The sequence below is a fragment of the Arachis stenosperma genome, chromosome 6 (genome assembly GCF_014773155.1).
Source record: "Arachis stenosperma cultivar V10309 chromosome 6, arast.V10309.gnm1.PFL2, whole genome shotgun sequence".
NCBI classification, from domain to species: Eukaryota; Viridiplantae; Streptophyta; class Magnoliopsida; order Fabales; family Fabaceae; genus Arachis; species Arachis stenosperma.
Window position 1 is genome coordinate 9,756,943 of NC_080382.1, and position 23,692 is coordinate 9,780,634.

The window sequence follows — 23,692 nt, forward strand, 5'->3', positions numbered from 1 at the left end:
TTTCGGTGTGGATACGCATAGCGCCTTCGTACCATCGAAGGAGAAAGTGATTTTTACTAGCGTACACAGGTGTTTAGATCTGATCTATATATTGTATATTATTGGAATAAAGTTTAAACACAAAAATAGATCTTTAAGGATTACTTTCTTTTCTTCCGCTGCGTGTTATGAACACATGATAATCCTTCAGGAGGAACTTTAATGAAGAAGAGTGTCTTTCCATCTTCTATTGGAGGTATCACGAATGAGCGTGCCTTTTCACATCAAAGGAGTGTGTCTTTCCACCTTGCAATTAGAAAGGAAAGTAGGGAAAAACAATACGAAGAAGAGTGACTTTCTACCTTCCCCACATCCACATCACGACAAGAGAGAGGAAATCTCTTATCCTCAACTTGCCAACCTCGTGAGCGGGATGAAACCCTCATCCTCACCACAGGCGGGATAAAACCTCCGTCCCCATCATGATACCACAACCACGAGTAAAACGGGATGGAACTTTCGTCTTTGCTTGGTGTAAGTGTCAACACAATTTTTGAGGTAACATGCAAGCGGGATCATACTCAGACCTTGTCATCTTAGCCAATCTGGCCATACTCTATTATCGCCAATCTCAATATTTACCTCTCAATTCTGTCACATTTTATTATTATTATTATTATTATTATTATTATTATTATTATTATTATTATTATTATTATTATTATTATTATTATTATTATTATTATTATTATTATTATTATTATTATTATCTTTATCAATCACATCTCATTCGACGTTACCAACACCTCATTAATTCAGTTAATACTTTGTAAAATCCTTCCAACTATCTCCTCAATTTGTGTAACAAACTCATCCTCAATCTAAGGTGTAAAGGCTCACTAACAGACCTTAAACAAGTGTACATGAGGCTTGAAAAGATGGAGGATTGACTTAATATTCAAAGATCTCATTTTTGGCTAAAACAGGGGGATCGCATACGCGAGACTATTTCCGCGTACGCGAGATTGCGAAATAAGGAGAAGTGCTCGCATCGCGTGTACTGCCCGCGCACGCAAACGTTCGGATTAACAGGTCCGCATACGCGAGACTATGTCGCGTACGCGAGATATCAAGGCAGTGAGCATCTCTCACGTTGGGTGTGCATGCTCGCGTACGTGACTCCCCCTTTTCTCTAAAAAAGTTGCTAAGTGCCTAAGTTGCAGAATTTCTAAATTTGACACCAAATTTCAAACGCGCATAACTCTTTTGTTTTAAATGATTTTTCATCCGTTCTTCGAACGGCATAAACTTCACAGACCAAATTTTCATTTGAAATAAGTTTCACATAAATTGGGGGACCCGAAAGCGGAGTTATGGCCCGCCAAATTAGTCAAAAACTCACTTTTACAAAAAATATCAAAACCTTTATTCTTTACAAATTCTCAATTCAAAACCAACCAAATCATAATCAAACCATCTCAAGCCATATCATAACTCACCAAACATCAACCCATCTCAAATAATATCGTTAGTTTTCAGCTTTGTTTATTTTAAAGACTCCTGTAATATGTAAATAGGTAATATATGGAATACACGTCGTACTTTTACCATTAGCAATATTATGATTTAAGCATGATATTTTGAGAGTAAAGATGTTACATTATGGTATCAGAACAGTCCTTCTCGTAGAGGTTGAGGAGCAGTTTGACTATACTTCATTGCATACTCTAGATGCCTGTCATACATTAGATCTTGTCAAGGAGGCAGAAATTAGAGTTTTATGCACATAACCGTCTTCTGATTAATGCTATTGGCTTACCTTTGCATAATTCGTAGTATTAAGTTTGGCCAACTTAATGTCGTTGAATTGTATATATGTGGATGTTAATAGATTGTCGAAAAAAACTTAAAAACGTTAAGAAACTAGTGATGACAGATTGAAAACATTAGAAATCAAAGGAAGTTAGAATTAGAAAGCTGTAGTTGCGTAAATGCTAAGTTACTATTGTTAGAATTTATTTTCTTTTTGTCTTTTTTATTTAAAATTTATATTTTTCTCAGAGGTCGACTTGTATTTGTTATTCATTTGAATAATTACAATGTATTAATAGTAATTATGTGAATATAAACTTGCTAGTTTATAATTTTGCTTGATGATTGGAACAAATTGAAATGAAAATTTTTGACGAATGATTTGAAATAAAAATAAAAAACAAAATTTATTGATTTTTTACTAAAATTAAAAATGAGTTACCGATATAAAGATTCGGTATTAAATAGCTAATATTAAAAAAAATCACGTAATAGTATTTCTAATAAAAGTACTATAACTTAAATAAGGTATTTTATTTAAAAGAACAATTACATATGAAAAGTAACATACCTAAATTTAGACCATCTATTTATAACATCGACCATTTTGATTAAAGCCAAGGTCATTTCCACCCCTAATCACCAGCCACCATTCCACCCATTTCACCTCACCATGCACCACTAAAACTACCTTCCTCAGCCATTCACCCATCACACACCGCTACCCTATAAACAACCCCCTCCCTTAAAAGCGACCCCGCCCCTCTTCTCTAAAAACAAACACTGAAAGCAATTTCTCTATTTCCATTTCCCAGTTTCTCAATCCCTTTATCTTTAATTTCTTGACACCCCACCATGCACCCCTTATTTTGGACAAAATAATTTCAAATATCATATACCACAAGCATGTTAAACAAACACACACAGAATGCTCCATAAAAAATAAACATTGTAGAGTGTCTAAGGCTCTATCTTCCAAATTTGATACAAGTATATATGCTATCTACAAATTATATATATGAGTTTCCTTTTCTCTTTTCCCCCTTGGTTTAAGATCACAGCACATGATAAATTGAATTCATTGCTATGCATGCAGTTACATAGAGTAGTGAAATGCAAGGTTCGAATTAGGGACACTTGATTGTTGTTGATTGTTGTCCTTTTTTATATCTACTGTAAGTTTATTATGAAAACTTTTGGGTTTCTTTACCAGTACAAGTTTACAACTTCTCCTGCTACTCCTCATTCTTAAAGCAGTACTCAATAGTCAATACTACTGATTAAAGCGAGTTTATACGCTAGATAAAGAAAACAAAGAAAAAGGGGGCACGTTTTGTACTGTTTTAAACGATCAAGGTACATGTAGAAACAGCAACGAAAATTTGAGATGGTCATGAGCTATGTTATGGACTTATGGTCATCACTGTGTGACATTATTAGGAGGAGAAGTAACAGCACGGCATAAGCATGCATAGGTCGAAGAAGGAAGCAATATGTGGTTGGCACTTGGTAGTGTTATTGTTGAGTGTTGGTGCCAAATTCTCTTTCAGACGTTACGTCGTAAATGTGAGATTTTTCAATTCCTCTTGGCACTCTTATCATCAGCGTATCAAATTCGCGCGGTTCAACTCAAGTATGAGATTATGATATTTTTCGTTTGCAAGGATCAAAATTTCCTATAGAATCATATATTTTTACGGTGATATTAAAAAGAAAATAATTTTAAATTATTTTATTTAATTTAATATTCATAAGATAAGGACTTATATGTTTTATTTTTATATAATTTAGAGATCTTAATATAATAATTTTTTTTTTAAAATGACAATGTGCAACACAAAATTCTTCGGATATTTATTTAAGTATATATTTTATTTATGAGAAAGTACATAGAGCCAAGGTCTAAATGTAGAATGGAGTTTTAGAGATGTTCGATTCAGTATTAGAGATATAACAATTAGTGTTACATTTTCCTATCTACTTGAGTTTTTGGAATGAGTGGTTCATGACATGGTATCAGAGCTCTAGATCCGAAAGGTCAAGATTTAGTTTATTGTACACTTAGACCATTGGCTCTCTAAGAGTACTCTTTATTTATTATATATGTATTTTAAAAATAATTAATATAAAATAAAATAAGTTTAAACTGATTTTAACTAGTTTTTATTATTTTTCAAATATTCGTGGATCTTTGATCCCATAAAGGGAATTTAATCAAGGAGAAACGGTAGTTGAGTGCATTCGAAATGAGGAAGAAACACCAAGTATGTACCAAAATTAAAAAAGAGAATCAGGAAAGATAAGAATGAAAGTAGAATGAAATCTGCAGGGCAATATTTCCTTATTTAATTAGACAGAATAATGAAGATTGATGGTGAAAAGATAAGAGTGATCCTGATATACGCTACTGCATACAAATGAAAGCGAAAGATTGTGGTGGCGTATGTTATGATCAGTGAATTTGGATTGAGAATGTCGGGAAAACACAACATATGGGGTGGTCCACTGGAAATAAACGTTGAGGAGCATGGTCTGTGGCATGAAGAAGAAGAAGAAGAAGAAGAGGAGGAAGAGTTCCGGCGGCGAAGGAGGGGGTTGGATAGGGCGCCGTATGAAGCACCATCTGATGAAGTGAAGCAAAGGTGGCTGCGGAGACCGGACATCCTTGAAAAGTCCAAGTCATCATCTTTCTATTGTAATAAGAGTTCCATTTCCACACTTGTTTGCCTTGTAACCATTTCCGCCATTATCGTTCTCATAATCAAGCTCAAGCCACATTATCATCCTCCATCTTCCCCCACTCTTGATAACTACACCCTTGCTCTCCCCAAGGCCCTCCTCTTCTTCAACGCCCAGCAATGTATCATTCTATATTCCTCTAACAAAAATAAGTCGCTATGTATTTACCTAATTATATACGTGTTATTTTTTTTTTTTAATATGTATTTTATATTCATTATTTATTTGATACTAGTAGAGGGAATTTTTTGTTTTGATGCAGCTGGAAAACTGCCTCTGAACAACAATGTTTCATGGAGGGGTGACTCGTGTTTGAAAGACGAGCAGGTTGGTGGCTACTACGACGGCGGTGACTCCACCAAGTACAATTTCCCGGCGGCATTCGCCATGACCATGCTAAGTTGGAGCGTACTGGAATACAACCACAAATACGAATCAGCTCTTGAGCTTCATCATGTCAAACACACCATCAAATGGGGAACCGATTACCTTCTCAAAACCTTCACCGCTTCTGCAAACTCGACAACCACCGTTGCTTCCCAACTACCTTCACCGACGACCAAACACAACAACAAGTGTTGGATCCGTCCCGAGGAAATCCAATCCCCTCGCCCTGCATCGCATTGCACCACTTGCCCTGCTCTCGCTGCGGAAACCGCAGCCGCTCTAGCAGCTGCATCCATCGTCTTCCATGATAACGAGGCCTATTCCAAGAAACTGATCCATGGAGCAGACGTGATCTTCCGATTCGCCACGCAAGGATTAGGAGACAAGTACTCTGGCGGGGCCGATCCGCCTTCGCTTCTCTATAACTCGAGCGGCTTCTGGGATGAGTTCTTGTGGGGCGGAACATGGATGTACTTGGCTACCGGAAATTCTTCCTACCTCAATCTTATCACTAGTCCTGAATTGGATGAGAAAGTTGGTTCCATGCGGCAGAGTGTGCTTTCTTGGGACAACAAGCTTCCTGGTGCTGCATTGCTTCTTGCTCGCTTGAGAATGTTCTTGGATTACGGCTATCCTTACGAACAAGTATTGAAAAATTATCAAAACAAAATCGATGACATAGTGTGCTCTTATCTCCCAAATTCCAACAAATTTAACAGAACAAAAGGAGGGTTGATCATGTTAAACCATGGAAATCCACGCCCTCTTCAGTACGTTGTGAACGCAGCATTCTTGGCTAAGCTATATAGTGATTACATGGGTAAGTAGTGCTAATTATACTATACTATATTTTAAATATGTGATAGTATCATAGTACTCACATTGTTGTGTGCAAGGTAGGTGCCTTATACGTACCTGGAATAATGTGCGGAGGTAAATTCTACCGTTCAGAAGCATTGGAGGATTTTGCTAGGACTCAGGTGGATTACATACTTGGGAAGAATCCAGAGAAGATGAGCTATGTGGTTGGGTCTGGAGAGAGATACCCTGAAGAAGTTCACCACATGGGTGCATCTATTATGAGTGAGAAGGGGAAGAAGTATGGTTGTGGTGGTGGATGGAAGTGGAGGGACCGAAGGAAACCGAATCCGAATGTGATTGTAGGAGCCATGGTTGGTGGTCCTGATAAGCTTGATGGTTTCAATGACTTGCGTTCCAACTATAACTACACTGAACCATCTCTTGCAGGGAATTCGGGTCTTGTTGCGGCGCTTGTGGCTTTGTCACAGAATGCCACTCCAAATAATGGGATAGACCACAACACCATATTCTATTCAGTTCGACTTCCCTAACATTGCTTAAGTTGCAAGAAACATTAGAATTTCATTATATCTTTGTTTCTACTTTACTATTTATTTATTTCATATAACCATTTTTCCACCCTTTAAGAAAGAAAACTTCTGAAATTCATAGCTAGAAGAACCAGGGGAATACAGAACTATGTTGGTAACTGTATTCTTCCTATTTGTTTCATGTGAAGGGTCAAAGTGTATGACAATATAATACAATGTATGTCTGGTATGAATTTGATGTATCTTATCAAATAACAATAAATATTAAATAATATCTGATCAACTCAAGACTCAAGTCGTTTCTGCCTGTTTTTAATCACAGGAGTAAAGTTTCCATGTTATAAATACAAGAGTACCGGCTCCATATTTTGTGTTTTCTTGATATATATTCTCGGTGCAAAACAACTAAATATAGCCACTATAGTGAAGACAACAATATGTTAAATTTGTTTACAATATGAGCTCGCATTTTATGACCGACTGTTTTGTCATTTCCATTTGTGACGATTCTAATTATTGGGGTTGGCTCAGTGGGATTAAAAGGCAAAAAGTAAACATTATTGAAGAATGTTATAATATAAAAATCATGTTATAAGTTGTTGGTGACGTTTGATACCAAATATATGGGTCGGACATTGTCTGTTATTGCATCTTTTATGCATAGCTGTCTCTTTTGGAGCCTTTCATTTGAAGCCAGACTAGCATCATCGTCGCCGTGTGGTATCTGACTGTAGATACTGTATTAAAACCGTATATTATCACACATTCTTTCTAGCTAACATGATAATATCAAATTAGCTTGTAAAAACTATTGGAGTCAATGCTTCAACACAAACATAAAAAAGAATTGTCAAAGCTCAACCAATTAAGACAAACAAGTATGAACCATTAAGTTACTGATTCCAATTTTAGCAACTACCTTTTATTTCTTTATTCTCTTTTCATTATTTTTCAAAAAAGTTTAGTGGCCAAAGGAATATAAATTTTAGGATTCTTTGTTCATTCAAAGACAAGGGTTTGTTGGAAATGCACAAATTATTAACAAATAATGATTGTCTACAATTATTTATGCTTGTGTATATTTATGCTTGGTATATAGAGGAACTTTTTATTATTTTTATTATAATTGTTATTTAACTGTAGTTCTATTTTACATTAAAGAAAAAGAAAAGTTCCTGTTTCTTTTTGTCTTTTTACTGGAACATCCCTTAAAATTTTGTACAGATCACCAAAATTTCCGCACACATGTACTTATATTTTAATTTAACTGTTTCAGAAATAAGAGTTTAATTGTATATTAGGTCCTGTTTGCCGTCGATCTGGAAAGTATATATAACATATTACAAGAGGTCTTATCCTTATTGTTATAGTATTCTAGACCTTGCTCTAGTTTCTCCTTTTTTTTTTTTTCTCCAAACTTTCACTTGGCTTAAACGTGCAAATTTTCTGAGTAGTAGCAACAGGAGAATCAGTGGTCAATAGCCAAAAGCCCTGAAGTATTAACATTCAATCAGAAAGAAGCTTTTGGTGGTGCTGATTGACTCTTATAAGGCTTCTTTGCCTCTTTCTGGATTCAACTTTATTGTTGAACCTTGATCAAGTGAGTAATCTGATGCTCTATCTTGTTTTGCTTCTCTTGGAACTCATTCATTTATTCCTCCTCCTTAGTTCTTAGTATCACATCAAGAACAACAATAGCAAAGTAACTAATAATTAGCATGATGACACAGGATAATGGAAGTTCAAGTTGGAGCAGTATCAAACAGAAGCTGTAACGATTGCCACACAACCACCACACCTCTATGGAGGGCTGGTCCAGATGGCCCTAGGGTATGCAAACAAACCAAGATTTTTCAGTATTTCTGGACTATTGATATTTAATGATATTGATTTTCATTGTTTTTACTTTTTATTCAGTCTCTTTGCAATGCATGTGGGCTAAGGTACAGGAAGAGGAGGAAAGCCCTGGATAAAGGGGGAGCAAAGAAAAGCAGGAAGAGGAATAATAGAGCAACAAGTGAGCATGATGATGAAGTGGATTTTGGTTGCAATTTGGAGCCTTATACATTACATGGAAGAAGTCAATTCAAGTTAAAAGAAGAAGAAGAGGCTGCTATATTGTTGATGGCCCTTTCTTGTGCTTATTAGAACAACTTCACACAATTACTCATATCAATGGTTGTAAAGCACAAAATGCCAAATGTTTCTTCATTTGTGTTCATTTCTTTTGCATACACTGTTATCAATTTTCATTGCAGACAAAATAATATCAATCGCTTTGTTCTGGGCACCGAGTTGCCCAACGATCCCAAATTCATGTATCGTATGGACTAGATACTAGTAAATCTTGCCTCTGCCACAGGGTTTAATTGTAAAAATTCTTTGCTTCAAAACTTATACCTGTCAAATCAAACTGTATTAACGATTATTAATTATTAATTATCAGCACCGGATAGATTTTTGAAACAAGCATCATTCAGTTTTGCAGACATATTAGTGGTTGTTTATCTTAAAGAGATAGAAAATTTGTGGAACAGGGAAGACTGGCTTAATTTATTGATTAGACATTAGAAAAAAAATTCTAATAAGGTCTATAAGTTTCTATTATGCGTACCTGCCGCTAGAGGACAATCAACATGATTTGAGTTTATCCACTAATCATGACGAAATTTAAATTATGTAAATTCCATGGGGGCATCTAGTGTACAGATGCATTTTTAAAGATTTTTGTCTTTTATGGTTTTAAAAGTGTGTCACAAAAAGTGTTACTTAAATGTAAAGTGTTACCCTTAATCGTTAACTTGGCTCTGATACCAATTTTTTCATAATAGGTTTTTGAAATATCTTTCTTGGGTTGGGTTTGCATTATTAAATTCTTCTATTTCTTTTAGCAATTTTTCTATTTCTCTTGTTATACATTTTATACAATTTTTACAGAATTGTTCCACTTCTTCTCTCTTTCTTGTGTAAATGTTACTATTCTGTAATCTTACTTCATAATATCTTTTTTGACTTTTCTGAAAATCTAAATCATTTTTTAATTCTTGTAGTGTTTGATTTGCTAAACCAGGCATTTTATATGCTTCTTAGATTATAGGATTTTGTAAAGGTGATAAAGGAACTTGTAATTCTTGTTCAGATTCAGTTTGTACTTGTTCTAGGGGTTCAACCTGTAGAGGTTGTATTACTTGAATATTTTGAACATGTATTCTTGATTCAAAGGCTTGTAATGCAATCATATTTTGTATGTGGAGATAGTGCAGTCTACGAGCACGGTAAATTTGTTTATTCTTAATATTTTCTTTTAGACTTTTGACTGATTTTTTAATTTTAAAACGTTGTATTAATTTTCTTGTTCTAATTATCTTCCTATTTACCTTTTTGATTTCTGCTTCTAAATCTGAGGATTCAGTTGCCAAATTTCTTATTTTTATAGCTATAGCCATTATCCTTGTTTTCATATTTCTTTTGATTGCTTTTAAAGAAATAAGATTTTTTTTAAAATCTTTCATATCAAAATTTCCGCATCTTCTGCCATAGCTTCATTGTTATTTTCTAAAGATTCTATTATTTTTTCTAATTCTTTAACTTCTTTTTTCAGATTATTATAAGATAATACTAAAGCTTTGAAAGCTCTTTGATTTATTTCAGAAAACCTTAAATATTTCAAATGATTTTCTCTTTCAAAGAGTTCTTGTTTCTTATTTTGATAAGACACATATATTTCTTCTTTATTTATTGTCATAGCTTGTTTTTTAAGGTTTCATTTAGTGTTTCAATCTTTTTTGTCAATTCTCTTATTTCAGAATCTTTTTCATCGTCTTTTAAATGGGATAAGCTTAAAGGACTGTTAATTTTAGATTCTCTTATTCGAAAACTAGAGGAACATGATTTTCTTGATGGTTCCCTTAATAGTAAAACTGGTTTTTCAATAGGTTTACGCCTTGGTGTTTCAGTTTTAACAACCTTCTGGAATAAATCATCAATATAAATTCCTTCTTTGTTTTTAAGTAAATGGCATAGATTCCTCCTTATCCCGTCAGGAAGTTTTTCCAGTAATCCAGAAAAGTTGTAAAATGCTGATTCAAAATCTACTAGGAGTCTCATCTCTCTTGATTCAATTTGGTTTTTCTTACTAGAGACAATTAGAGTGTTTCTGCTTTTGTAGTTTATTCTTGTTCTGGATTCTTTGTTTATTTTTTGGGCTCTTTCGAAGACTCTTGCCAATGTGCTGGCCAATCTTCCTTCGTCGCTATAAATTGATAGATCTTGAACTTGTTCTATTGGTTGAAAATCTCCTGGGAAGACTGACATGAAAACTACTTGAAATGCTGGGATCAAACATTCTCCTTCTTCATTGAAGATTGGCTGACTACTTGTAAATTTTAAGGATATATCCCTTGGTTCTCTTGCATCAATCATATTTTTAAATTTTTTCACTGCATCTATAAAACCTGCAGGAAATTCTTTAATGATATTTAAATTGTCAAAGATTAGGATTGTATCGATTAATCCGTATTGGAAAAACTGATATGTATCAGAGGGTGAAGCCTCTGGGAAGATTACCAGCTTTGTTAGCTGTTCTTTATTAATGGGATAATATCCCAATATTGCTCTTTTGTCTAGAGTCCAGTTTAGAACCAGATTAAGGGTTTCTCTACAGTTTGATCTGCAGACCCTTTTCTTGTCATTTATTTCGGCCCTTGTGGGAATATTTTTCAGCATTCCTGTTCGGACTTGGACTGGAGTCCTTTGGGCTTGGGCTGGAGCTTTGTCAGCTCTTCTTAGAATTTGCTCTGGGTGGAGCGTTTCATATTCTCTAAGGGATTCTTTTGCTTCTTCTATTGTCAAGAATCCTCCTTTGTGAATAATTTTGGGCTGGTGAGTGAATGGGGCTGCTTTAGCCCAATCGTCGTAGACTCCTTTCATTGGGCCATTATAGATGACATAATATTTTTTGTCCTGAGTTGATTTTTTAACTATTTCTGCCAGAGTTTTATTTTCAGGGATTTTTTCAGAAAAAATTGGTTTTGGATTTTGTGGCTGGTCCACCACGCTTAGCTGAGTGAACTCTGATGGTGTTGCCAGCATTGGAGCAGGTAATGTTGCCTGCTGAGTTACTTTCATGGCTTCCATGGCCTTCTTGATGGATTGAATTTGAGCTCTTAACTGTTGACAATGATTGCATCTTTCAAGCTCCTGCTCCAGCTTCTGGATTTCTTGATTCATTGTGTTGACAATGAACTCCATTCTCTTGTCAATATATCTGCAATAATATTTTTATTTCCTTTAATGTACTCGATTTTTAGCGGGTATTGTAATAAAAACATTTGCCATCTTACCAGACGACCCTGATTATAATCAGCTTGTAAATTATATCTAATAAAACCTGTTAAATAACTTGAGTCTGTTCGTAATGTAAATTCCTTGGGAAGTAGATCAATCCTCCATTTCTTAATAGTTTTTATTGCTGCTAGAGTTTCTTTTTCATGGGTAGTATACCTCTGTTCTGTTGGTGTAAATGTTCCAGAAATATATCTGCATAGTAGTTCCTTTGAGGAATGTTTAGAATCTAGTGATTCTTTTTCTTTGTTCAAGCTTTTTTCAGCTTTTTTAGCTTTTAGACAGCCTGACCAGGTCTTGTCTGAAGCATCTGTTTCTACTATTAAATAGTCATCTTCTTTTGGAATATAAAGTTCCGGAAGATTTTTACAAAGTTCTTTAATTTTTTGAATCTGCAGGCTATCCTTCTCTTCCCATTTCCAAATCTTTTTTATACTTATTTTTTAAAATAAATTTTTAGTATAGTCTGTTATATTCTTTAAAAATCCTTGATCAGAAATATAATTTATGCATCCTAAAAATCTTTGTAATTGTTTTCTATCTTCCATTTTATCAGGAAATAAATCTATTTTTTCTAAAACATTTGGTTGAAGTTTTAACTTTCCTTCAGTAGATAGAATTAATCCGAGAAAATCTATTTCTTGTTTTGCTAGTTTAGCTTTCTTTTTACTAAGGACTAAACCTTTTTCCTTACATCTTTCTAAGACAATTAGTAATTTTTGAAGATGATCTTCTTTATCTTGTTTTGTAAAAATTAGTATATCATCAATGTAAACTAGAACAAATTCATTTAAATCTTTTAAATTTTCTTCCATAAATCTTTGATAAATACCTGGAGCTTGTTTTAGTCCAAAAGGTAGGACATTCCATTCGTAGAGTAATACTCCTGTTGATTCTTTCGTTGGACAAGTAAAAGCAGTTAATTTCTTTGTTTCCTCGTCTAAACGAAGTTGCCAATATCCTGATTTTGCATCGAGCGATGAAAACCAAGTTGCTCCTTTGATCTTTTCTAGAATGGAATCCTTTCTTGGGAGCTTATGAGCATCACCTATGGTTGCTTCATTCATTTTTTTATAATTAATAACCATTCTTCGTTTTCCTCTTTTAATTTCGTTATTGTTTTCAACATAGAAGGCCGGGGCCGCATGAGGGCTTTTACTTAGTCTTATAATTCCTTTTTCCAAAAGATCCTTACATTCAGATGAAAATTCTTCCTTATCTCTAGCTGAATAGGGAATTCTATTTGGAACATTTATTTCCCTTGTAGGAACTTTTAGCTTAATGCTTATTAATTCTCTGTTTGTATTTTTAATATCTAAAGGATTTTCAGCACAAACTTCATTTAAAAGTTCTTCTATTTTGATTTCAAGGTCGTTTTTTGGTATTTTTATCGGGAAATATAGGTTCAAATAACATTCTTCTAAAATCGAAAATATTTTGAATTTTAAAATTTCGTTTATAGTAGTAGTTGGGATTTTTATTAATTTTGCCCTTTGATTTAGAGAGGAATCATATGGGGCTTTTAGAACTATATATGTTAATTCTTGGATAAAAGGGTGATATAGTTTTAGGAAATTATTCCCTATAATTAAATCTATTCCAGATTCTAATTTATATATAGATGGAATAATGAATCTGTAATTTTGAATGAAGACTTCAACCATTTCTGCTTTTAAATTAATTTTGTGTATAGATTTATCGGCTATTCTAATTCTTAGTGGATTTTCTAACCTCTTCCAGTTAAGTCTTATATTTGAACTTGCAAAACATTTTGTTGCCCCTGTGTCTATGAAGGCATTAATAAATTTTTCTGTAATTTTTATAGTGATAAACGTAGCGCTATTACTCAGTTCCTGAGTTTGTTTCTGAGTCTGTTTCTGAGACATATTCAAAAATATATTTCAGTTCATCATCAGATTCTTCTAGAGGTTCCATAAAACAAGTTTTTGCAACTTCCAGTTGTTTAGTTAGGTCTTTTTTATTCTTCTTTTTTGGACATTCATTTGCATAATGTCCTTCTTCTTGACAATACCAACATTTACAGTTTTCTTTTTTATTTGGGCAATAGTTCTTTTGTTTTTTATTGATACTTCTTTCTCTAAAATATCTCTTTTTTCTCCAATTTGGATAATATTTTCTTTTTCTAAAGTGATATTTTCTTTTTCTTTGGATATTTTTATAAGGATGGTATTTCCGAATATTTTTACTAGAACCATATTTTTGAGGAATTTTCTCATTATCTTGACAACAAATTCTAATTATATTATTAAATCTTTTCTGAGTAGCTTCTTGCATACAGCGATCTTTTATTTCTTCTCTTATAGCAAATGTTGCTCCACCAAAAAATCTTCCCATAATAATTTCGTTAGCAGGATATGGAAGTTTTGTGATATACATGTTAAGATAATGATTTTTATCTTCTTCTTTTAATTTATAATAATATATTCTATATTCACAAATATAGGATTCTATATAGCATAGATCGAATATTTGAATATTGGCCAAATGATTTTTTGCTTCTAAATACTCTTTTTCAGAAATTTCTTTTCTATGATCTATGACATTTTTTCCAAAAAATTCTTTGTATAGAACTCTCATTATGTGTGCTATTCTATCATAAGCTGTTGTTTTTGCAGCTAATTCTTCTATTATTTTATTATCTATTGATAACATATAGTTTCTTATAGTTCCTTTAGTGTGGAAACCTATGAAATTCCAGATATCCATTTCAGATAATTCATTTAATTTTGGGTTTGTATAAGCTTCTAATAGAAAAGAGTTCATCCAATCTTCGAAAATTTCTTTTTCGTTCTTTTTGCAATCTAGATCAAGCATTTTTTCTCCTTCTAGATCTTGAATTTTAGGATTATATTTTGATGGTATTTTAGTATATTTTGAATTTTTGCTTATAAATCCTTTTTTGAAGGCATAATTTTCAAAACCTGTTTCCCATTTAAATTGGGTTTGATCATTATTCCCAGATGTTTCAGCTTCATCTTTTACTTGTACTGGATGTACTGGTTCATCATCACTTGAATAGTCTAAAACATATTCTTCTCTTTCAGAAATTTCTGGTTCTTCTTTAATCTGAAAACCTTGTTCCATAAAATTGTCTTCTTGAGCCATTTTTAATTGTTTAAAAAGCATTGTAACTTCTTCTAATTTTTCATCAATATTCATAGTTTTAGAGGTGGTCTAACCTTTAGGTTTGTTGTATCGATTTTATTTTGGACTTCTTCTTTCTTAGAAATTTCTTTTTGGAAATTTTTATCAAGTATCTGTTCAATTTTATTTATTATATTAGGCTCTTCTTTTTCTTTATTTTTCTGAAATTTTATAGAAACTAATATTTCTTCAAGCATATCTATTATAGAATTTAATTGTGGATTGAAAGTATGATGAAGATGGGGATAATTGTCTCCATGATAACATTTTTTTGAAACTCCGTGCGAAATATAAGTTTTTTCAGGTTTTTGAATTCTTTCAATAAAACTTAAAGTAAAATTAAGATTTTGGAAAAAATCGTTTTGTATTGATTTTAAAAATTCAGTGTCATTACAATTGACATTAGTTAAGATCATTAGTTTTTGATCTATTAATTTTGATAGATTAATTATTTCTTCTCTTAAATCTTCTAATTTACTAGTTTTTTCCATTAGGTGACGCTTTTCTTTGTAAAGGGCTACGGTTTTAAGTTAAAAGTGTGGTTTTAGAATGTGTGGTTCAAATTTTGCCACATAGCACATCTTTAAAACAACATCTTTACCATATATTTTACCAAATTCCACATTCCAGAGGCAGAGAGTATTCTAGAAAAGACATCACTTAATTATAGTCTGCGTGGCATCATAGAAAGCATGCCACGTAAACAGCTTGGAACACGTGTCCTGGAGGAAATTCCAGAAAGTCCGAGGAGTGTTGTCTTCATCCCCAATCATTCCTTAAAGTGATAGCACCCACAACCGAATACAGAAACATTGCACTGTCAGTTACCAAATCCAAGTGAGACAAGAAGAAGATGCAATCAAGGGTAGCATTAGCATACGCAGCAGCAAGAAGATGGTGTTGGAAATCATCGCAACGAGGCTTATGCTCCGCCACACGTAGCAGAACAGCAGACCCTGAAGTTCATTCGGGAGAATTAGAAGCTGGACCTAAAGTTCACCAATCACCACCCAAAGTAAGCTATAATAACACCAAATTCAAATTACTTTATCAAAATTAAGTAGTTAACACTATTCATATGAATATTGCAGGGTACAGAGAGTAATAATACAAGCAGCACCAAGTTTGTGGAAACGGATCATGCATCGAGCAAAAAGGACGATCCTCTTGCGGCGACTCCAAAATCTCCAACTGAACCATCTTCGAAACTGAAGAGCACTGGGGTGAACCAGCCATTGGAGCCTAGCCTTCAACAGAAGCGGCAGCAGAGTTCGAAAGCTTCCGTGTTGGAAGAAGCGAGTTGCACCGCTGGTATAGACGAAGCTCCGTTTCCGGAAGAGAAGAGCCGGAAGGAACAGGAAGAGGATGACAGAGGTTACTTCAAAGACCACAAGGCGTCGCCCTTGTCGGAGTTGGAGATCGCGGACACGAGGAACCCTTTGAGTCGTGCATCAGATAGGACGGCGGATTCAAGAAGGGAAGTGGGGAGTGGCGGTGTAATAGTGTGGCTGCCGGAGCAGCTGGACACGGCGGAGGATTCTCTGAGGAGGGCCACTGAGATATGGCGGCAAAATGCTATGCGTGGTGACCCTGATGCCCCTCATTCCAGGATTCTTAGACAACTTCGCGGCGAAGATTTTTAAATCTCTATGTAATGCCTAATCAATCAAAGTAATTTCCCTAATGGTAAAGAATCAAGATCAAGAAAGGTCTAATGCACTAGAAAACGGTTAGTTCAACTGCTAAAAGAGTAAGTATTATCTAGAGTATTAAGTTAGTTATAGAGAGTTGTTATAACTTACAAGTCTTTCTATAAATAGCAGTTAGCTTGCATTGTAAAAATACACTTCAATCAATAATATGAACGCGTACTCTTATCTTTTTTGTTTTCACCTTCTTTTCATTTCATTTTTTATTGATTCAATTCAATTTCATTTACTACATCATATGTAAATTTTCACATGGTATTCAGAGCCAATTGTTAACAACAATGAAGTCTTTTTTACTACCTCAATAAAAGCAAGAGTTTGAAATTTCAACTCAAATACGTAAAATTATAATTAAATACAATAGATTATCTAATAAGAATTTAACAGTTAATAGATGTAATGATTGTCTTGACTCGTCATTATTTGAAGATGACTACATATAGGTCATTTTTTATAGTCTTACTGATAAACTTAATGTTTACATTGGTTCAATCATGTCAAAATTGGAAAAAAAAATTACAATAGTGGAGGTTGAATCTTTTTTTATTGCATATGAAGAAATGCTAAATCGATCTAAAAGACCAGATCATTCAATCTCAATTGTCAATTTATCTCAATCAACAATGCCTTCAAATCAGAATTTTACAAAGAACAATCCACCAAAAAGAGGAAGAGGTGGCAGGTTTATCAGAAAGAATAGATTCAATAATACAAACAATCAATCATTCTATCAAATTCGCGATCAAACTGGTCATGCTGCCTGGAATTGTTATTATCGGTTTGATTAGAATTATGAATCACCAAATGCTTCATCGTCAGCTCAATCATATCAACCACGAGCTCCACCTTCTTCATTCCATCAACCAAGGGCATTCTTAACTGCACTTTCAACCTCTTCATCAATGCAAAACTCAGCTTGGTACCCTGACTCAGAAGCTAGCCACCATATTACAACTGAAGCAAGCAATCTTTTCAATCTGTAGAATTTCAAACAGGTTCAGACCAGTTATACATAGGTAATAATCCAGGTATTCACATTTCTAATTCAGGTTCATCTATTCTTTATGATTCTAAATCAGATCTTTCGTTCAAATTGAATCATCTGTTACTTGTGCTACAAATAACTCAATTTACTTAGTGTATCAAAGTTTGCTGCTGATAATGCTGTTTTTTAAAATTCTGGCCTCAACATTGTTTTGTTTGTGATCAGGCTACCAAGAATCACCTACTTCAAGGGATAGCTACTATCTCCAAGTGTGTAACAAATAAAACAGCATTGACTGCTACTACTAGTTCAAATAATTCTGTGGATATGTGGCATAAATGTTTAGGCGATCCCTCTATTAAAATTGTCTTGGAAGATCTTAACAAAAATTATATTACATATTCAATTTGTTCTAATCCTATTACAGTGTGTGAATTCTATTCTATGGCAAAACTACATCAATTTTCCTTTACTGATTCTACATTTATGTATGCTTATCCCTTAGAATTTGTCTATGCAAATATATGGTGCCAGAAATTTAGAAATGGATATAGATACTATATCCCTTAGAAAATTCAATTTCTTTCTTGGCTTAGAAGCCACTTATATCAACTATAATCAAATTTTATTACATCAAAAGAAATATGTTACTTAGGTATTAGAAAGAACTAATATGACTATGTCTAACTCTACTACTACACCTATGGTTTCTTCCTCCAAATTAAGTGCTAATGATTCTCCACATTTTGAAGATCCCAAGTTATTCAGATTAATTGCAGGTGCACTGCAGTATCTCACACTCACAAGACTAGATTTAACATTTGTTGTCAACAACATTCATGTGTGCACAGTCCTACAGTCCATCACTGGAGAGCTTTAAAACGAATTCTCATATACATTAAAGGGACTATGGATCGAGGAATCTTATTTTCTCCTTGTTCTGATTTGCGTTTAATTGCTTTTTCTGATGTAGATTGGGGTGCTGATGCTGATGATAGGAAATCAGTAACAGGCTATTGCATATACCTTGGCACAAATTTAATTGCTCGGAAGAGCAACAAACAACAACGAGTACAGAGGCAGAGTTTAGAGCACTAGCAGCAGCTCAATCTGAACTTATCTGGACACAGAATCTGTTTACAAAATTGCATGTCTCACTCATAGCTCCACTAACCTTGTATTGTGACAACCAAAATGCTTGTTTGCTTGCTGCTAATCCTATCTTGCACAACAAATCTAAACACTTTGAATTAGATCTCTACTCTGTTCATGATCAAGTCACTCAAAAAAAATTGTCACTGATATCCCTTTTCAAGACCAAGTAGCGGATATATTTATAAAGTCACTCGCTGTTACATTTTTTAATAAATTTTATACTAAACTTTGAATGTGTTCATATTCCACTCTTAATTTGAGAGGGACTATAAAAGATCAAAATCAAAGAGATGTAATACACTAGAAAATAGTTAGCTTAACTATTAGAAGAATAAGTATTATTCTAGAGTATTAAATTAGTTAAAGAGTTGTTACAAGCCTTTCTATATATAACAGCTAACTTACATTACAAGAATACACTTCAATCACTCCATAATATGATATATATTTAGATAACGTATACTCTCTCATCTTTCCTGATTTCACCTCCTTCTCATTTCATCCTTTATTGATTCAATTCAATTCCATTTACTGCATCATATACAAATCTTCACACTAATGATAGAAAACGAAAACCAAAGAATATAAAAAGAAGAGAGGATACATCACAGAAATTATTTTTAATATGGAAAGAGAATTGGTGTTTTGGTTGAATATTGACATTTGAAGTATATTATAATATTGTGAAAATTATTCAACACGCCCTCACCTATTGGCTAAGATGCTGCCACGTGTTGGCTCAGATGCTGCCACGTGTTCAACACGCCCCCACGTATTGGCTAGAATGCTACCACGTGGTGACCACGCCCCCCACCTGTTGCACCACGCCCTCACGTGTTGACTTCCCACAAAAAAATCCACTCATCTCTAATTATACCAAATACTCCTATTTTCAACAAAAACACCAATATTTTTTCCATACAAAAAAAATTAGCCGATACATCATAGATGTACTACTGTGACTTGGCATAATGCAAATGAATTAGCTTGGTACCAACGCGACTGAAATTTTCAGTAGTCGGTCAACGTGTTCTATATGCATACTCCTCACATAACATAAGGACACCTCTCAAGTCTCAATCTATGTAAATCGTTTAGTACGCTACATCATACAACCTCAAATAAAAACAAAAAGAATAATATTCAAAATGTCAAACAGGTATTAAATTCAAGCACGTTCACAACTTAGATATATATTGCCCCAGTCAAAATGGGTGAATCAGTTGCACTATTTCATTTAACTATTTCATGTAGGCAGATTTTTCAGTTTAAAATAGATCTATAAATAAGACAAGTTATAACTTTTTTTTTCCCTCTAACATTACCGGTATTTTTATAGGATCGCACACCCCTAAGTAATGTATAGTTGTATTGAATGCAATGACATTTAAGAGCTGAGCACATGTATATGTATCCAAAACTGAAACGTTACATATTGCTCTATGCATTGTTTAGTAATAGTGATTCACGATCATGTGAGCAGGGGAAAGCGATGTGCATGGATCACGGATGGATGCACCCAGAATATATATATATATCGGCATGTATCTTACCAAGATAGAATCTGCCGCTTCACTTCCGGATCCAACTTTGCAAACCAACGTTATATTATTACTCATCTCAAAAGAATTAAATTAATTAAACAACAATTATGTATATAGTTACAACTTTTAATGATTCATCATATGGCTGAGATTGCAAGATTTGATGATGAAACGATGGCGTAGAAGATAAAACACCGACAAAATGGTTCACTCACCAAAAATCGATCTATATATATATATATATTCACACCCTTATAAATTAAAAACCCTACACTACTGCATATTTATATTCTTGTATGTATATATATTATTTCGTCCAAACCTTAGCAATCAAGTTCAATTTTGCAACAATAATGGATCGGAAAGTGATGGCTAATAATAATTTGGTTGCTTTGGTTTCCTATGTGATTGCACTAGAATTATGCAGTTCAGCAACTTCAACAACGACGGTGGCAAAAGACCTTGTTCCATGCACAATGTGCGTTGAATGCGACAATCCCTGTCAACCCCTCTCACCTCCACCTCCCCCTGCAGTAGTAGAGTGTCCACCGCCACCTTCGTTGCCACCGCCACCACCACCGTCACTTCCTCCGCCAGCGGTTGTTGAATGCCCACCCCCACCGCCACCCCAACCAACATGTCCTGATAATTGTGGACAGACGCAAGGGCAGCCATATCCACCTCCGTATCCGGTGGGATCTTACTATTTTCCGGGAGGAACGCCATCCTCATCAGGCGGCTATGCACCTCCTAATTATTACAACAATGGAGAAAGAATGGTGCCATTTTCTGCCATGCTGTTTCCCAGTCGCTTTCTCTGCTTAGTTTATGTGGCCTTTCTTTATTACTTGTTCACTTAGCTCAGTTATTTAAGTTAATTTTTTCTTCTAGCTATTTCACCTTATTTGAATATTTGTACTGGACTCACATGTTTAATTTCCGTAACCAAAATAGATGAGGAAATACATCCTAGTCCAATCCAAAAGCAGGTGTTTTATATATAAATATACATCTAATTTTACTACTCGTTCTTAAGTGTCTAACTAGATGTAGGTATATGTTAGTTGAATCAAATGAATTGAATGATGGCATGATGCTGTAACGAAAGTTTAAAGGGATATCCGTTTGTTGAATCATGAAGGATGAGATAATTATGTAAGCCCTTTTTACTTTCTTATATATCTTAGTCTGCAAGTGATTATGTTAGTGCTACGTAATTACAAAATTGAACTACTTCTATTGTGATTTTATTATTATTATGTTTTTTTTATTTACGGTATCTTTTAGCCCAACAAACCAAAAACTAATCCTCCAAAAACATTTTTACTAACTCTAGAAATGAGTAATCTCATAACAAAAAATCTAAGTCTAACTCAATATTCTTTTTAGTTTTTAGTTAAGTAATTGGCACATCTATTACTTTTTGTGTATAAAAAAAATTCTCCAATCATATTTCTTCAGCTTATTTATCTTTCTAATAAGAGAATTTAGAATCCATAATCCATCTATGTCAATGTAAGACGGAATAAAACTAGATAGCTCTATGTTGAGAAAGATCCACGGATTTAGAATTGGAAAGCGTATCTCTAATTGGAGAGTGAATTGCTCACAATTTTTGTAGTTAATTTACCAGGTAATATTTCAAAGAATGAATTGTTTCATATATTTAAGTGGATATGAAGAATAAATGATATCTATTTGACACGTAAGGAGAAGTACGGCTGGATTTATCTGTTTACTTTCATCAGGTATACTACAAAAGGAGGGGTATTAAAGGCCATCAAAGAGATTAATGGAATGCGATTAAGGAGTAAAGAGGTTTTTGTGGGTAAGACTAAGTATAGGAGGAGGATTGATGTCCGGAAAAAAATCATTACGCACGATGAAGATGTCAGGGAGTCTCCTGATCGAAAATAGAAAAAAATCAAAGAAAAAGATATTGAGGTGAATAAGAAAGGGAGAGTTGTCTTGGAACACCATGAAAGTAAAGAACTAGAAGCTCATCGTTGGAGTTGGGATGGGATGCGGTGGTAATGATACCACAGGGGCTACGGGAGGCAGAGCATGACAATGATAGAAAGGTAATTGCCATTGAGGATTTGGATGAGTGGCATGAGGGTTTTTGAAAACGCACATGGATAATCCTTCGATGTATCCGACAGTTATAGTGAGTGCAAAATCTATGAGATCTCAAACAATCAGTAACAAAACAATCTCTAAAAGAATGGAGACTTAAAAATATGGGGATAAACGAAAAAAAGAGGTTGATTTGATTTTGAACAAAAGTTTAGTTGGGGCTAGGTTGAAGCATATAAGGCCAATATGTTAGTGGGGTGCGGCAAAATGGCTGTGTGGTGCGACGGAAAGTACGTGATTGTGTATTTCAAAAGAGCCTTCTTGCTGGCTGTTGCGAGTAACGGTGAAGAGAGGGGCGTGGCTGGTTATGGAGTTTGCGAAGGGTTAATGCTATGGCGAACAGCACTGACGAGGCAGATCGGGGAGCAGCATAGAAGTCAACTGCTGATGGCGGAGGTGATAATGTCCGCGTTGAGCTTGATGGCATGGAGAGTAGGGAGGAGCGTGAAGCATCTGATGCACCCGATGAGTTGAATCAAGTCGGAAAGGAGATTGGCAGAGGTGCAGAAAATTGTTCGAACAACACAGCAGAAAGAAACATTCCACCAAGTGTAGTTAATGAGATCCATGCTAGTTTGGACAGGAATGGTAAGTAGCATGTTAGCATATGTCTGATGAAGGGTGATACCGTGCAGGATTCAGATTTAGAGGATGGGAATACAGTGGTTGAGGAAACTGGGTTGGAAGATCAAGGGGCTGTAAGGAACTTGGAAGATTCGGGAGACTTAGAGTAGGATGCAGATGGTGAGACTAATCAAGATGAGCACCAAAGAAGTTGGGATAAAGATATGACTGAAAACAAAGCTGCTAGGGATCTGGCGGTTGAATTAGGAGTTATTTTATATGACGAGGACGAGGACATTATGGCTATTTTTCAAACTCAAAATGAAGTATTGGCACAAAAGGAAAGGCGAATAAAAAAGAAAGAGAAAGCAAGAAGGAGCCACCCTAAAAACCAGAATAAGGTGTGTAATAAAATTTTTAAATAATTTTAGTTCGTGGAATATGAGGGATTTAGGGGGTGTTGTAAAGTGAAAAATGGTAAAAAATTTGAGCGTAAAAATAATGTGAATATGTTAGGATTGATAGAGATAAAGAAGGAGATGATTAATAAATTTGATGTAGTACAATTTTGGGATAATGATGTGGTGGGTTTGAAATTTGTGGGATTGGAAGGTGCTTCTTGAGGTTTATTAATAATGTGGGATGATACAATGTTTAGGTTGAATAATTGTTACAAAGGGGAGAGATTGTTGTGTATAAAAGAGGAATTGATAAATAATAATTTTCATTTGTGCGGTTTGCTTAGTGTGTGGTGCGCATACAAGGAAAGAGAAGCTTGCTGTGTGGAAAGAGTTGAATTTTTTATCAGGAATATGTCAAGTT

The 23,692-nt window shown here is 34.4% G+C and overlaps 3 protein-coding genes across 3 annotated transcripts; all 3 read left to right on the forward strand.

Moving 5' to 3' along the window:
* Positions 1-4,263: 4,263 nt before the first annotated feature.
* Positions 4,264-6,269, forward strand: LOC130933625 (endoglucanase 25-like). Its single transcript, XM_057863247.1, has 3 exons — positions 4,264-4,651; positions 4,793-5,737; positions 5,818-6,269. Exons 1-3 carry the CDS (start codon positions 4,264-4,266, stop codon positions 6,267-6,269), a joined length of 1,785 nt encoding a protein of 594 aa, XP_057719230.1.
* A 1,350-nt stretch (positions 6,270-7,619) lies between these two features.
* Positions 7,620-8,738, forward strand: LOC130936380 (GATA transcription factor 15-like). Its single transcript, XM_057866444.1, has 3 exons — positions 7,620-7,869; positions 8,000-8,099; positions 8,187-8,738. The coding sequence occupies exons 2-3, from the start codon at positions 8,004-8,006 to the stop codon at positions 8,415-8,417; spliced, it is 327 nt and encodes a 108-aa protein (XP_057722427.1). The 5' UTR covers positions 7,620-7,869; positions 8,000-8,003; the 3' UTR covers positions 8,418-8,738.
* A 6,849-nt stretch (positions 8,739-15,587) lies between these two features.
* LOC130936693 (uncharacterized) lies at positions 15,588-16,669 on the forward strand. Its single transcript, XM_057866824.1, has 2 exons — positions 15,588-15,792; positions 15,869-16,669. Exons 1-2 carry the CDS (start codon positions 15,631-15,633, stop codon positions 16,418-16,420), a joined length of 714 nt encoding a protein of 237 aa, XP_057722807.1. The 5' UTR covers positions 15,588-15,630; the 3' UTR covers positions 16,421-16,669.
* The last annotated feature ends 7,023 nt before the right edge of the window (positions 16,670-23,692 follow it).